General features: G+C 36.6%; 1 protein-coding gene across 1 annotated transcript in view; it reads left to right on the forward strand.

Moving 5' to 3' along the window:
* Positions 1-15,705, forward strand: part of CDH2 (cadherin 2) — a 38,003-nt gene extending 22,298 nt beyond the window's left edge. Inside the window, exons 13-14 of the mRNA XM_021383110.1 lie at positions 7,970-8,134; positions 14,909-15,705. Of these exons, the coding sequence (XP_021238785.1) occupies positions 7,970-8,134; positions 14,909-15,115 (372 nt within the window). The 3' untranslated portion in view covers positions 15,116-15,705. The remainder of the gene's footprint in view (positions 1-7,969; positions 8,135-14,908) is intronic.
* The last annotated feature ends 106 nt before the right edge of the window (positions 15,706-15,811 follow it).

A 15,811-nucleotide genomic window follows, 5' to 3' on the forward strand; every position in this document is an offset into this window, starting at 1 on the left:
GATCAGAAGATTTGGTTGGGAAGGCTCAAAGATAAGTGAAAAAATTAAGATTCTTTGGATCCTAAACCAAATTATTTTCAGACTTCTGGTTTGTTCTTGGAAAGTCATTTATTTATTTTGGAGGTGAGTTTTTGTTTCTTTCTTTTAAGTGCTATTCAGTTGGGTTTCCAAGCTGTCACAGCACTCTCCTAAAGCACGCTCAGCATGTTGCTTTCATATTCTTTGTCCATGCAATCAGAGTAACGTATCCAGTAACAAATTTGATTAGTTCCAAATTCCAGCTCCTTCCTCTGAGACATAGCTGCTGTCAAACAGGAAAGTGGAATTCCTGCTTGGTCTTCTTTTGTGTTTGCATGTGTTCTCCCCATTCTGAAACTAGAATTTTGAATTAATTCTGTTGAGAAGATTGTCGTCAAAGAGCAGTTTATTCTGTCTCCTGTTAATCCAATCTGAGGCTTTCTTGACCTGCTTTGCTCACTGACAGACTGAATGGTTGTAAAGAAAATTGAGGTTCTGGAATGATTCGTCGTCTTTCTCTAGCCTGGAATGATCTACACAGAATTGTGTGAACTCTACAGTAGAGAAAAATGCATTTAATTCCCTAAGCCAGAAAAGCTCTATATCTGTCGGTCATAACTGATGTCCGCTTGCTCCCACTGCAGAGCGCTGTCAACACAAGTAGAGTTTTGGCCTTTTTTCACCTGAAATTTTGTTTTTTGGAAATACAGATTGAAAAACTGGCTCTGAAAGCTCTACAGCACTCGTCCAGGCAGGAACATTTTTTGTGGGTTTTTTTCCACTGTTCTGGCAGCTGAAAGGAGGGGAGTGTTAAGACAGGGAAGAGATACTCAGGGTAAAAAGTCTGTTATTCTTCCCAGGATTTCATTTAATATTTTCCAGTTCTAACAATGTGGCTACCTGTTAGAGCCAGACTGTGAGTTACTTTGGGTCACCACCATTCCACAGAAGTCAGTGGGACTGTTTTGGGAAGAGGATTTTGGGGTTTTATTCCTTCTGAATGTTTAACCCAGCAATGTGTGGCAGGGGCATTACAGTTTGCCATACTCTGAAATGAATGTACCAAGTGTAAGGACAAATTCTGAAGCTGAAGTGACAGTCTTGATTGATAATGAACTGCCACATGATCTGGAGCCTGTAGTTGTTAGCAGACGGGAGGTGTGAGAGATAAAGGACTGACATAGTCCTGGTGGCATGATGTACACTCAGCTTGAAACGCTATTGTCAATTCTAAATGCAAAAACCTTATGTTGGCTGAGTGTTAAAGCACTTAGCACGTCTACCACATAGTTTGCATGTATGGCAGATCACAAGCTATAAACATCACTAATGCGTTTTACCACGTGTCTCAAGCTATTCATGTGATTTACATTGCGGCAGCGGGTGCTCAGCTGGGATACTTGCTGCATACATCAGCTTGATAACTGTGATACATACTCTTTACTATTTAATTGTTTTTTCATGAGTCTTCTATAGTACAACTACGGAAGATGCTCCTCACATCTCCTTTGAGTCCAGTTCTGTGGTGTTTCCTGAATTTTAATAGTGCATAGTTATGCAAGTGGTCTTGTTGAAGCAAATTATCCAGCAAGTGGTACGCCTTGAAACCATTTCTTTTCGGCTGTCCTGAATGTATTTTAACCTGACCATCACGCTTGAATACAAGAGTTTCTAAAGCAGTGATTTTGCTATCATTAGAAGTATTTTTCTTACTAAGAACTCTGCTTGCTCCTTCCTAAATCACTGTTCCTTACAGTCTGTTCAGACATTAGTCGATAGCTTGCTTTTTCTCCTGTTTTATTACACATTAATATAGAGAAATGAAATAGTAGCAATTATTTTAAAGATGATAAAAACATAATAGTCTACTTTTAGGTGTGAATGGATCCAAATTCTAAACAGCAGTTTCTCATTTGTGAAAAAGGATAGTTTTTTATTCCAGCATTTGTCTGTCATTGATAAAAATGTACTGAGTAATCATTTGTATTTTAATAGTTCTTTTTTTTCTAAATGTCATAACTTTCTGGATATTGGTGTCTTCAGATTACATCAGTTTTATATGCTGGATCTTATCATAACCTCTGTCGTAAAAACAACATTTCTGAGCTACTTTATCAACATTATAAATCCATGCGATTATATTTTACCATCCCAAGTGTTCAGATCATTTACTCTCACTTCTTAACCTTTATTCTGTATTGCATTTAAGACTGTAAAATATTTCATTTAAAAACTCGAACAATAATGAATAAAATAACTGCTGTTAAGGTATCCCTAGGCATCTGTAATATTATAAACAGGAGGAAGTTATTTTGAGAATAGTGATTGCTTACTTAGACCATGTTTTTCGAGTGAGTGACTCATGCAGTGCTCCTGTGGAGGAATTATTATCATTCTTTGGTGAATCTTTATCTCATCATGGAAAAGTAATGTTTCCATAATTCCATTACGAAATTGTTCTGTATTTTATTTTATACTGTCTAGAACCTACATCACTGTTATTGTGTTTTATCTGCAGTTGGAGTTTAACTTTCACCTTTTCATTAAAACAGATAAGTGAGCTTCTTGGTTATCTTAAAAATGCTTAACTTGCTCCAGATTTATCTACAATAAAAACAAATGGGAAAAGGAATATGGCAGCAAGTAATCAAAAATGAATTGCAAATAAAGACCGACTGTTAGTGCAGACACTTTAACTAGCCTTCCACCTGCAGCCTGCATCTAGTCAGACCCACGTGCTTTTCCTTTTTGGGAGTGCTATTATTTCAGTAAATGAAAAATTTAGGGGGCTTGAAGCATTTTGCAGAACTCGAGCAATATTTTTTGTGCAAGTTGCTCAGCATTATTTATGATGGTGTTTGGTGGGTTTTGGGGTAGAATGGTTAGAGGATTAGTTTTCACTTCCTTTTCATTGTTTTCAAAAGACTTTTAAAGTTGTGAACTTTCACCTTAATTTTTCCTCCATTACTCCCCCTGCCCCAATTCTCTGCTGGAGTAGACAGTAATTATCTTTGCAATACGGAGGAGAAACAGACCATGCATTTTTTCCGTAGGTACTTCAAGTCATAGTTTGTTCTGTTCTCTTAACTTTGAAATAAAATGGGGTTTATACTAAGATACCATCCTGTAAAATGGATGTGTGAAATGCAGACTTCTGCCAGTGCTGCTTTACACACTCTTAGAGCACTGCATCTGGTTTTGTCCGGTGAATGCCACTTACAGCTGTCATAATCGAATTAAGTGAACTAGTGACAATTAAATTGATTTCTTCCATGAGGATAGATCAGAACTTCTGTGTGTCTTCACAAAGGCCATATGCTTTGAAAATGAGAAACAGATGTTGTATTTTTGTTATATGAGTCATATGTCCAGGCTTGTATGCATATGTATCCAAAGCTTTCTTTCTATGAGAGGTTTTAAAAAAAAAAATTAAAAAAAACTTGTTTGATTGTTTTTAAGATCGCCCCATCTGTGCATAAAAATCTATGGGTTTATTAACTGGTAGTTTCAATCTGGTATTTGGAATTCTGCTTTATTTCAGTACGCATTCGTATTGAGCACGTCTAGTTAGTGTAATACACTTTCAATTTAAGCTTTTGCCAACAACTTCTAAAATTCAAGCACAATCAGAACAGCTAATCCAGGAGAAAAAGTTAACTTTTAAGTAGAAGCTTCTGGGAAATTCTATCTCCTGGATTATCTTTTTTTTTTTTTTTTCAAACCTTCTCCAAAGATTGGTTGCAGCCAGAAAGTGAGGTACTTCTTTAGAAATATCTCTCTCCCACTGCCACAGCTGATGACTGCTGTAAGAGGGATTATTACTCAAGTGCCATTAAATGAATGGCCGCTTTGCACAAGAGGAAGTTGTTTAAGGGAAAAGCATTTTCTTTTTCTTTGTAAATCAGTGATTACTAGGGAATATAAAATGGCATTTTCTTCTGTTCTGGCCATTTCTTCTATTCAAGTTGAGATATGTGAACAGTGCTTCCAACTGCTGTGTAAAGGTTGAAAAAGAAAAGCTTTTAGGATTTTTGGTCTCTTCTGTCTGCACAGCTGGTAAGGTGGTTAATCTGCATGGCTTGGGTAGCTGGTTTTGTCATTTAGTACTGTCGCCTTGGGTCTCACATTTCACGAATGTGAGGTCAGAGCTACTAATGGTGCAAGTCTTTGCTTAAATCTGTCTAAAATAAAGTGAATAGCTAATAGTGTTAGTTTTTGTAATTGGGCTGATACGAGGTTGGTTTCTTTTGTGGTAAGGGAGCTTGAGGATAGCCTAATTTGACAAGATGCAGCTTCTGGTAAAATACCTTTTTAGGAGATCCTGACTATTTTCTTCCTTAAAACCAAAAACAAATCAAAAACAGAAGTTCTGTTTCAGTACAGGTGATAGTGGGGTTTGGGTTGGTTGTTCTCTTTTTTTTTTTTTTTTTTTTTTCACACAAAGAGTAAACAGTGATCTCAAAAGAGGCTAAGGAAACAGAAGCGTCTGTGGTTGCATCAAGTTATATTGATAAAACATTAAGATAGTCATCTCATTAGCCACCAATTATCTAAAAGGTAGCTGTATTGTCTCATATAGCTGTATAAGATCCCTTTATAAGCAAGAGGAAAGATGAGAGGTCAGTCAGCTTGCTTCGCTTAGATCCCTGTCATTGAATCAGAGGCTTCTGTTTTCCTGTAGACTTGGACAACCAAGTCAGTGTAATTTTCTGGTTTCTTGAAGGCCCGAGTTTGCTAGATAAACAAAATCTAATGCTTTAGCTATCTTCCAATAGGAAAGAAAGAAAGAAAGAAAGAAAGAAAGAAACAGTATTTGATTGTTCTTTCCATCAACCATCTAAGCTTATCCAGAAGTCTAAAGAAAAAAAATTCAAACTTTCTGAATGAATTTGCTCAAATCCAAACTTAATGAAGGGATAGAAAGGTATTTGTTCTAAAATTAGTGGAGTTAGGGCTAACAAAGAAATTAGTAAATAAATGCCTCTGAGAAAAGCTAGCAGGCATCACTCAAATGTGTTTTCAATAGAGGACCTATTCTTGTTCTTCATTAATCCCTCTGCAGATTGAAATGATGAACAGATGACATGGAAGAAGGCTGGAGCTAGGACAAAACTGTTGACTTCTGCTTCTGAATTAGAGTAGAAATAATGACCCCGAACATTGCTCTAAGCTGGCTGTCCCAACCTACCTCAGCATGTTTTGTTCTCTCTCTGATATGACACGGTTTTCCTTTTAGCTGTCACTTCTGCACTTAACTATGTTAAACTCTGCTTGAGACTAACCTTAAAGTCTTTCCAGGAGCTTTAGATAATACAGCAAAAGTTTTTCCATTTATCGAGCAGTGAATGCAACATTGAGCAAAGAGATGGAATTTCTACAGCTCTAAACAGCTTACACCCTGGGTCTTTGAAACATTTTTTTTTTTTTTTACTTTGCAGTAATTGAGTAGGGTTGGCTTCAGACAGAATGTTGAAACGGCTGGAGACATTTCATGATGCTGTGTTTGTACGACATTAAGCCAGTTTCAAGAGATGGTGGATGACTTGCCATACTTGACTGATGTACAGTTGGTATTGATTTTAATGATACAAGAGAATTGGGAGTCTGTGGTAATAAGCACAATGGATCTCTTTTTTCCTGTCCAGACACTTAATAGACCTGCAAAATAAATTTCCTCTGATAGAAGTCTGGAAGGCAGTGTCATAAATTATCCTAGAAAAGAAATTTGAAGTGGGAGTCCAAGTAAAGAGACATTCTGCCCTGTTGTTGCCACTAGGATGGCAATCTTCACTGTCTTTGTAGCTATAAAGCTCAGAGATGTCTCAAACTACACGTATACACAGGAGAATAACCTTAAATATGAAGACTCTGACTTGTTTAATATGGTATTTCTGTATGACCACTAATCAGAAAAAGAGCTTTTGCGTACAGGAATGAGTGAATGGGTTTTAAACTAAAAGAGGAGAGATTTAGATTAGATATTAGTAAATTTTTTATTCAGAGGGTGGTAAGACACTGGAACAGGTTGCTCAGAGAAACTGTGTATGCTCCATCCCTGGAGGTTTACAGTGGGGCATTAGGCAGTCTGAAACTGGTTGTTCTTTTTAAGATCCCTTCCGACCCAAGTCATTTTACGATTCTATTTGTGTATGTATATATAAAATGTTTATAACAATATAAATATATATTTATATATAAATAATATATATATAGCATTATAAAACTGAAATGACCAGAGAGATTTTCCTGATTTCAATATATTTTTTCATTTAACCATACCTATTTGAATTCCTCCATGTGAAAATATTTAGCATTAAAAAGAAGCGTATGAAAAGCATTCTTAATACATATTCATAAATTCTGAAAACTACATTCTACTCTCATATGATTTTCTGATAGTATGTCTTGAAACTATTTTAATTTACATAATAAAGAGTTCCATTTACTTTTACTTTCTTTACTTTTACTTTTTCCGGTCCATACAACTTCATCAAAATGACTTACTCTGTTTCGTGCTTGATGAACCAAAGGGTTAATGTTACAGGCCTGCCCCAAGGAACTTGTAATTTAATTAAAACATACGAAATTACGTTCTAAGATCTCAGTGGAGCTGCTGCACCTTTCTGACTATGTATTTGTGTGCAGTCAGTTGAGAACCCAAGAAGCAAATTAGAAAGTGTAATGATCTGATAGTAAAGTTCTCCCAGTGAACTGCCTTCACTGCAGTCAAAAGACCTCGCTTCCTGTTCAAAGGTCTGTTTTGGGGGGCCACAGTTGGTAAAGTAATACTCTCAACAGGCCTCCTAAGTTCCATGAAGTGACAGTGGAAGTATGTGTTTCTTTCTCAGGAGTCAGTTAGGAACCAGTGAAAATGTAATATTTTGTACAGACAGCTCACAGCAAATTGAGATTACAAACAAGATTTTTACTAGGAAAAACACTGTTGAAAAATATATGCTGATTATAGAAGAACTTATTTTAGAATGCTTCTCAGCTGCTTGGACTATTTGTGGTGTAGGGCATCTGGCGTACAGTAGAGCTGGTGTGAAGCCCCAGTCTGCTGGTAACTCATGGATGGTTGGCTTTAGTTTAAGCCTTTAAGTCCAGTTCTTTGTTCCGCATTTTTACCAGAGCCTCGTGCAAAGGCATCTTTGAGCATGACTACCTTCTAGGCATGTCTACAGCGAGGTGAATGACAGTGCTGAAATGCATCACGCTGTGCAAATAGTATTCAGACATATCTATCTTAAATGCATAAATATTCATCTAATTAAAAATTTAATATACGTATATACTGCTTATTGGAATTCGTATTGCTATGCTAGCTTCATCAGTCTGCCAGAGTTGGAAACTGTGGCATCAAGTACTTAATGAACAGATCCACAAGTAATCTTTAGAAAATGCTTAGAATTAAGGCCAAATCTGAGGAGCTTTGTACTTCTTATGACATTTTTCCCCCTTTGGCTTTCATATTATGGGAGCCACATGAAATCAGCAGAAAGTCCTAAACTCCATTCTTGAATGTATTATAAAATACTACAGAGCAGTGCACTTGCTTCTTTCTCAGAATGAGAATGTCTGGTGTTTATTTCCTTAGAAAAATAAGAGTTGGATTTGATATCTTCGCTCTGCGCAGTAGATCATCGTTACTAGGGAAAGTGTTTAGTCTCTTAATAGTACTACACAAATCCTTTCTTCTCAATGGAAAATTTATGAGAACCACTACAAATCTGATGGAACAGAATCAAAACAGGTTCAGGGAGTATAAATCAAATAATGTCCTCCAAGTAACTATGTTTTAGACGTATTCTCAGTACGTGTTACAATCCTGAAAATAAGAGTTGTGATGAAATGATTCTGTGTACTTCCCTTTTCTCTTTCCTTGTATTTCCGCTGTGAGATACCATTTGAAATTCTCCCAACATAACTCTCTCTGCTTCACATTTTGCAGGATTATGACTTGAGCCAGCTCCAGCAGCCTGACACTGTAGAACCAGACGCCATCAAACCTGTTGGAATCAGACGTCTTGATGAAAGGCCAATCCATGCAGAACCTCAGTATCCAGTCAGATCAGCTGCTCCTCATCCTGGGGACATTGGGGACTTCATTAACGAGGTAAAAGAGAAAGAGTTTGCTCCTATGATCTGTAAGCTTTTATATTTTGTTTAATTGCACTCTGCGTGAGTAGCTGTTAAATTTGAACATTATAACTTTTTAAAACTTACTTAAACAATTAAAGTTGTCTTGCTAGATTGAAGTAAATACGTTCTTTTAAAGTGCAGACAAATTTAATTAACTCATTCAAACAGAAAGAGAAGATATATCAATTAACTTCTCCACATTTATATTAATTACATTCATAATACGTTATCAGCTGCAACCACAGTATCTCCAAGCAGGATTATTCTTTGGGTTCCAAGTAATAAATAGACTAACAAAATTATAGTTTAGCCTAAATTCATTTATTAATTCAGAGTAATTTAATAATAGAAGTAGTTCATATTCATTTTCCTCATACATTACCCTTTGAATCCAGAGAGTAGTGGAAATTCTGTACGTTCAGTAAGGCCAAAAGAATTCCATCAAATACGATTAGTGAGCAGGGCAGCTAAATTAAATGTTATGTAAGTGCTTTTAATACTTGTCATAGAGCTTTAAAAGTCTTTGCATTATCTTTGATTGTTCAAATTAATAAAGATAAATGTAAGTAAGATTCAGACTATAAGCAGATTATTCGCACTTCTGAAAGGAATAATACCACAAATATTTGTTTCGTTATTTCAATCACTTGTCAGTCTTAAATCATTGATTTTTATGTAACTTAAGACAGCAGAATGAATTTCTTGTGCTCATTAATTACAGAAAAACAAATATTTAGCTTATTTTTAAGTTGTTAATTATGGTTTAGTAATTCGGTATTCTTTAGATTAATAGTAGTAAATTATATTCTCTAATTTTCTTGCATCTTCAGCAATTACTCGCCAGATAAGCATTGAAGAGATCTGGTTTTTTCCAGATATATTTCTTATTGTTTGTTTTAAGGAAAAAACAGACTGATACACTTAAGTCTCGTCTGAGTTAGCAAGCTGCATAAAATGGAGTTTGATCCTAATGAGATACACAACAATACTGTGTAAAGGGAGGTGACCAGCCATAAGCTATTCCAATTAGATGTATTTTAAGAGTATCCAGATTTGTGGAAGACCTCTGTTAGAATGAAGTAGCTTAGCAAAGATGATTTTTGCATACCTTGTACTTCTAAATATTACAAATACAGTTGGCTTTTGTAATATAGTGGAGTCATGGGATAATAAAATGCCCAAGATTGTGTATGCACAAGAATGTTGTCACGGCCCCTCATCTTCTTCCAGATGATCACTTTCCCTTCCTGTTCTCACATGAGCGTGTCCAGACCCTCCCAACCTGGCAAGCGGTGGCAGTGAGCTCATGATCCTCAGTACCCTGATTTTTCTCATCTTTGCAGCAGCATTCACACTCGTATGGATCCTAGATGAGGAATGAGGGTGATTCTAGAAAACCAGAGAAGGGACAGAGTTTGTACAGCCTTATACAATTTTAAAATTACTCAGGAAGCTGTTTGAGCAATGCTATTTTTCAGTATGTTGTCACTCCTGAAGAGTCTATCGTAAATGTGTAGAAACAGTAGTTTCTTACAGTTTTCTTACTGCTTTCTGTTGTATTAGCTTAGTACCTTCCTTTATACTTCCCTTTTCTCTTCACCTAAAAGAGAAAGCTTCCTCCAGCTATTTCTATATTGTAAAATGATAGTAATAATAATATTCACTCAAAAACAAAATTAACCTTAGATTTATATACAAAATTAAGGCATGGCAATTTTATCAGCAAGCTAACTGGTAAATCAGTTGCCTCCACAGATTGAACAAAACTATGTGATGTAGATTCTGTGTTTCAAATGCTATATATTTAGCTTCTTTTTGTTGTAAGATATTTCTTTCTTAGGATTTCAGTTTTGTTTTACTAAGGAGCATTTCACCTAACCCTCTCTTAAGTGCACAGTTACAGCCAAGGATTCTTTGTGCTCTGTTTTACCAGAACACTGGGCAAAATGAAGATTCTATTTCTCCACAGTAGTTGTATCTTAATTTGTATTGTGTCAAAATTTGCCATGGCAAATGTGATTCTAAGAAGTCAATTAGAAAAAAAAAATGGTTTGCTATAGTAGTCACTATTACAGTTAATATTGCAAAAAATCAGTATCTGATGCATAAACACTTAGGCTGCACAGGTTTTCAGCTTCGCTTCAGATAACACCCTTTGCAGTGCATTGTAAGCCCCAGCAAGATTATGCCTGAACAAATCGGTAAGTTTCTCTCAGTTTTATGTTGAATAAATGAAGACATAGCAAGATAAGAAAGGGTAAAGTTAATATCTCTTTGCATCCAAATTTAACATGGTTAGGCAAAGAACTTTGATCTACTGTGACAAGTCACACCATAAGTTCTCTTTTGGTCAGCCCTAACCCAGACCACTTCCCGAACTAACCCAGTCACTAACTAAACAAAGAAGGGCTGCCTTTCAGTTGTCAAAACCTCTGTAACAAAGTTTGCATTTACCCTGTTGGCTTGAAAACATGCAACACTTTGTGGAGATCAGTCGTGTATTTTGGAGAACTTGGCCCTGTCATCAGAGATGCTGATGACTGTCTGAACCTTTGGGATTCTAGCCCGTGTGTGTGGGAACTAATTCAGTCTGTTGAATGCTCACCAGTACCTCAGACACAGTGCCAGTATTGTTCAAACTAGCTACTGAATTACTCCAACTTCTTGGCAAAAAATAACCGTACATCATTTGTTTCAGATACTGAGGACTTAGCTACCACCACCATGGGGTGTTTTTTTCCTCTTGATCCTATGACAGAGGAACAAAAGGTGAAAAAGACCTAGTGGATCATCTTCGTGGGTTTTTTTTTTCCCTTTGGCAGTATTTACTTTGTTTCCTGTAGTGTATTATTTTCTAGCTATCATCAGTTGTACTAAATCTGCCTAACTCAATGAGACATATGTAAGTATGATTATTTTGTAGTGTTCTAATAACTTCTCAGTTGAAAAACAAGTTACAAGTAGGATAGAGCCTTCAAGTATTTTTATAACACTTGCAAAGTTAAAATAAAACATGAACTTTGTAAAATAAGAAGGTTCCAGAGGTGCCTTATAATCAAAATATGTTTTGCAGGCATAAGCTAAATGACCTCGGGGACTTTCTTGTTTTGTCTGTTTCAGTGGGTAGATAAATCTCTAATTTAAGGGGGGGGCGAGGGAAAAACTTCCTTTTCTTCCAGTTCAGTGTACAAACAAGACAGGGAAATAAGTCATGTGTTATTAAGAATCCTCTGTAGACATTGTTTTCCATTTTGAGCTTTTTAAAACATAAACTGCAGAATGTGGAGCGTAATTAATGCTAAGAATAGTGAGGATTTGGAGGACAGTATAAATCAGACCTGTTTGAAGAAGCTTTGTTAGGCTCATTTTCAAGAACCACCTGTGCTGTCCCTAGAAATCTTAAAACAAATTATTGTGTTGGAGAGTTTGTGACTAAGAAAATATTTCTAATCAATAGAGGACATAGCCTGAGGTAAATTTAAATTACAAACTGAAGGTCTCATCCCATGAGAACGTGAAGGACCCTCAATTCATTCTTAGTAAATACTTATTGATACAGTGCACCTCTAAGCAGAACAGGGTTCCTCAATGTTTTCTGTTGTCTCTTGTCAAGTAAAAAAACAAGCTGAAATAATCTTTCATACTTGCTTGTAGGGCTCTATTCTTTCATTCTCATCAAAAGTCTGTTGAATCTGATTAAGTAGTAGGATTAATAAAAATAAAAGCATTAGATCAGATTTTGTAAAGTTTCATGTTATTTTGAGATCTTGCAGATTTTGTTTTCACTCAATTTGGGACCAAGCAAGTACATGCAAGACCAAGCAAGTTACACAAGTATAGCTTAAGGTCGCCATCGTTCTTCTGTTAAGGCTCTGTAGTCTTTCCTCTTCCTCCTCTTTATCTCTTGATCAGTGAAAGGAACTGCAACACATAAGGAAGAGGAATAAATGAGGTTGCTAGTCAGTCTATCGTAGATCTCACACTCACCTTTGTATTGCCATGACCTTACTGGATGTCACATCATCTTCTCTTCAGTGACTGCTTGTTGTGCATTGCTTGTGTAGCAAATGCAAAGAAATATGTCTTAGTTCTCCATCTTCCAGGGAGATCATCTGGTCTCAAGCACGTGCCCCCACAGTTCAGCTACTGAGTAACCTTCTCTAACTAGTGGAAACTGCAGATTTTCAGATCAGGAATCTGTAATCAATACAACAGCAAATCCACTATCCTGAAGTTCTTGAGCACCTCTGAGAAATACTAAGGAATTTTTTGAGGACTGGTTGACAATACTACTCCAGCAAAAACAGTGTAAGCAGTTATAGGCAACCATTTTTGCTTTCTCAGTCATGCCAACACAGTAGTTTGTGGTACCACCCACTGGAAGGAATGTCATAGTAAGCAAAAAAGTGGCAGTACTGAAACCAAGAAGAGTTTCATAAGCCAATTCCTTTGCCAAAGCTGATACCAAGCATCTCCAGCTTCAGACATGCTGTAGAACCCAGCAGTTCAGAGAATATGCTTAGCAGAAGGGATATAAAAAGTTGTGGTATTTGTTAATCATCTTAACGTGCTGTAAAAATATGGCAAAGAACTTAGTTATCCTGAAGTTAAGTTAGTTAATGTTCAGTCATTATACTGAGAGTCTGAGGAATTTTTAATTGTAGTAAGTTAATATCCCGTGTTTCACTGTTCTTCTGTTCCCAGGCGGAACTGCAGGGAAATAACATTTCCTCTCCAAACCACCTTTGTAAATGACTTTTACACAGAAACACCTGAGATTCCTACATCAGCACTCCTTAAGCCTTCTCCTTCCTTGTCACCTCTGTCCAAAAAGCATGGGAGTACATCACCCCAAGCAGGCTTAAGTGAAGGTGCAAATATTGTAACGCCAGCTACTGCTTAAGACTTAAATTTACATTTCTGCTTCAGCAGCAGAAATAAAGAGAAAGCCTTAGGACTGTTTGAAGCTTTGAAGCTGGACGAAGGAAGTCTTCCAACATGTACTTGCCTTTGCCTTTTAGGAATCTTGAATCATTCGTCCTTATTGTGACTGTCAGGATGGAAAACTCCGAAGAGAAAGATAACAAGCATCACCAATTATTCTTATCAGATAATTCAAAATTATGCTTCTAATACTGGCTATTAATAGCATGCTTGATGTTGTTGTACTACGCGAAACGATCACTTTAAATCCAAAATACGTTCTTGATTGGAGGTCATTAGTTTGATAATTATGCTGGGCCTTTCCAGCATTGATTTGCAGAATTATTTTAGGTACATTTTGCACACTTCTGAATGATTTTAGGTGCTAATAATCAGGGTTCTTTTATCAATACTATGTGCTTTAATTAACAGATTCAGGTATATATATATTCAGAGGAAAAAAAATCAGACGCTTCCGTTACATCGGATTTTTATCATGCACTGTTTAGTCTAAAACATAAATTTGTAAAAATGGCATCTTAAATAATTCAAAGGAGGCATACTCAGTCCTTCAGAAAAGAGTATAAGAAAGCAATTCTTTAAAGAAATAAATGAGCATTAAAAATTAACAAGAAAATTGGCACAGATTGCACTGGTTAAAATTAATCTAACAGGGAGCAACTTGAAGTCCTAGCTAAGGCTTAAAGAACCTTGGCAGTCACATTATTCCTCATCAGTAGCTGCCAGAGTAGATCCATCCTGAAAGCGGAGGGTCTTGAAAAATCGTTGCTAATCCTGTGGAAGAAACTACGAGGCTGAAAAATCCAAAACACAAGGGGGCTTGCTTTTACTTATAACTTCAGGCTGTAGCCTGTTATGTTCAAGTTGTAACTTTTCCCAGGCTAAGTGTGGCTCACCACAGAGCAATCACTTTGTATTTTAAAATTAAATTTACTGTTTAGGTTTGGACTTATGTAAGGAACCAGAGGAGAGTCTGTCCTCTGGAAGAAGTGTGGTTCTTACTCTACTTTTCCCTCGTTCAGTTTGTTTTGGGTTTAGTTTTGAGTTATTCAGCTGTAGAGGGTAGAAGTTTAAAATTGCTGAAGACCTAATATTTGTGTGTTTATAGCTTGAATATTTTGAAATGAGGAAACAGAAATGGTTATATCAATGCATTTAGCTTTCATGTCTCTTTTTGTGTGTGTTTTATGAGGAGCAGGTGGAATCTTATGGATGGTAATGGCAAAGCACATGCGGCTTAAGCCAACATATTGTACCTTTATCTCACAGCAGCCTACAGAGGCACATGAATTTTGCAGAACTAACTAAATACGGCTTTTGGCACACACAGATGGACTGCAGGCCAGCAATGTCAGTGGATACGTTATTGGCCATGTGAGATAGCTGTTAAAGCAAATCTTTGCAAACATGCCTATTTCTCCTTCCCCATCTGTCTGTTTAACCAGTCCCATATTGCTCATGCCTCAGGTTGTGAGCTGTACAGCTCAGAAACTGTATATTTATTAGCATCGTTCCAAGTTCAGTGATGTTCTCAAGATTTTGTTAGAACAGTGTGTGCAGTTATTCTAAAACGTCCAGCTCTAAATCCTAGAAACGTGTCCATTCTAAAGGAAATGGAAATATGTTCTTGCTGGAGTTGCAGAGACATGAACCATGCCGTTCTGGTTGATGTGAACTGCAGAAGAACAAGAACTAGATTTTCTCAAGTGGTGGCTGGTAGATAAGAGCACTGCAATGTTCCAGTTACGTGTTGCCTCGCTCCGATACAGAGCTTAATCTTTTTTTCTCTCTCTCATTATTACAGGGACTTAAAGCAGCCGACAATGACCCTACAGCCCCACCATATGATTCCCTCTTAGTCTTTGACTATGAAGGAAGTGGCTCCACTGCTGGATCCTTGAGCTCTCTTAATTCCTCAAGTAGTGGTGGTGAGCAAGACTATGACTACCTAAATGACTGGGGCCCACGTTTCAAGAAACTTGCTGACATGTACGGTGGAGGTGATGACTGAACTTCAAAGTGAACTTTGTTTTTGGACAAGTACAAACATTTCAACTGATATTCCCCAAAAGCATACAGAAGCTAGGCTTTAACTTTGTAGTCTACTAGCACAAGTGCTTGCTGAAGGCTTTGGCATAGGCTGCAAACCAGTTTGGGCTCCGTGGAATATCAGTGATCCAATGCTGTTTGGAAAAAAATATTGAGCTCAGTTACACTTGAATTTTACAGTACAGAAGCACTGGGATTTTATGTGCCTTTTTGTACCTTTTTCAGATCGGAATTAGTTTTATGTTTAAGGCTTTAATGGTACTGATTTATGAAATGATGCATTAAAGAGACAAGATATGTTGGGGTGGGGAGGAGTAAGGTGAATCACAATATGCTTCAATATGCTTTTGTTACATCGCATTGCTTTTATTAAAATAAGGAGACTGAAAATTTAAAAAAAAAAATCCTCATGGAACAATTTTATTATATGGAAGAGAAGACCATGAGGTGGAACAATGTACATTACTTCTAGTTTTAGATGTTAGGGGATTTTTTTCACTAAAATTCTAAAACTTATGCAGCTGGTTGCAAATAAAGGGAGTTTTCATATCACCGGTTTGTAGCAGAATTGATTTTTTTTCCTTACGCTAGAATGTTAGACACATTTTGGTCTAAATCCATGTACACTTTTTTTTTTTTTTTTTTTTTTACTTTTTTT

The sequence above is a fragment of the Numida meleagris genome, unplaced genomic scaffold, assembly GCF_002078875.1.
Source record: "Numida meleagris isolate 19003 breed g44 Domestic line unplaced genomic scaffold, NumMel1.0 unplaced_Scaffold340, whole genome shotgun sequence".
Taxonomy (NCBI): domain Eukaryota; kingdom Metazoa; phylum Chordata; class Aves; order Galliformes; family Numididae; genus Numida; species Numida meleagris.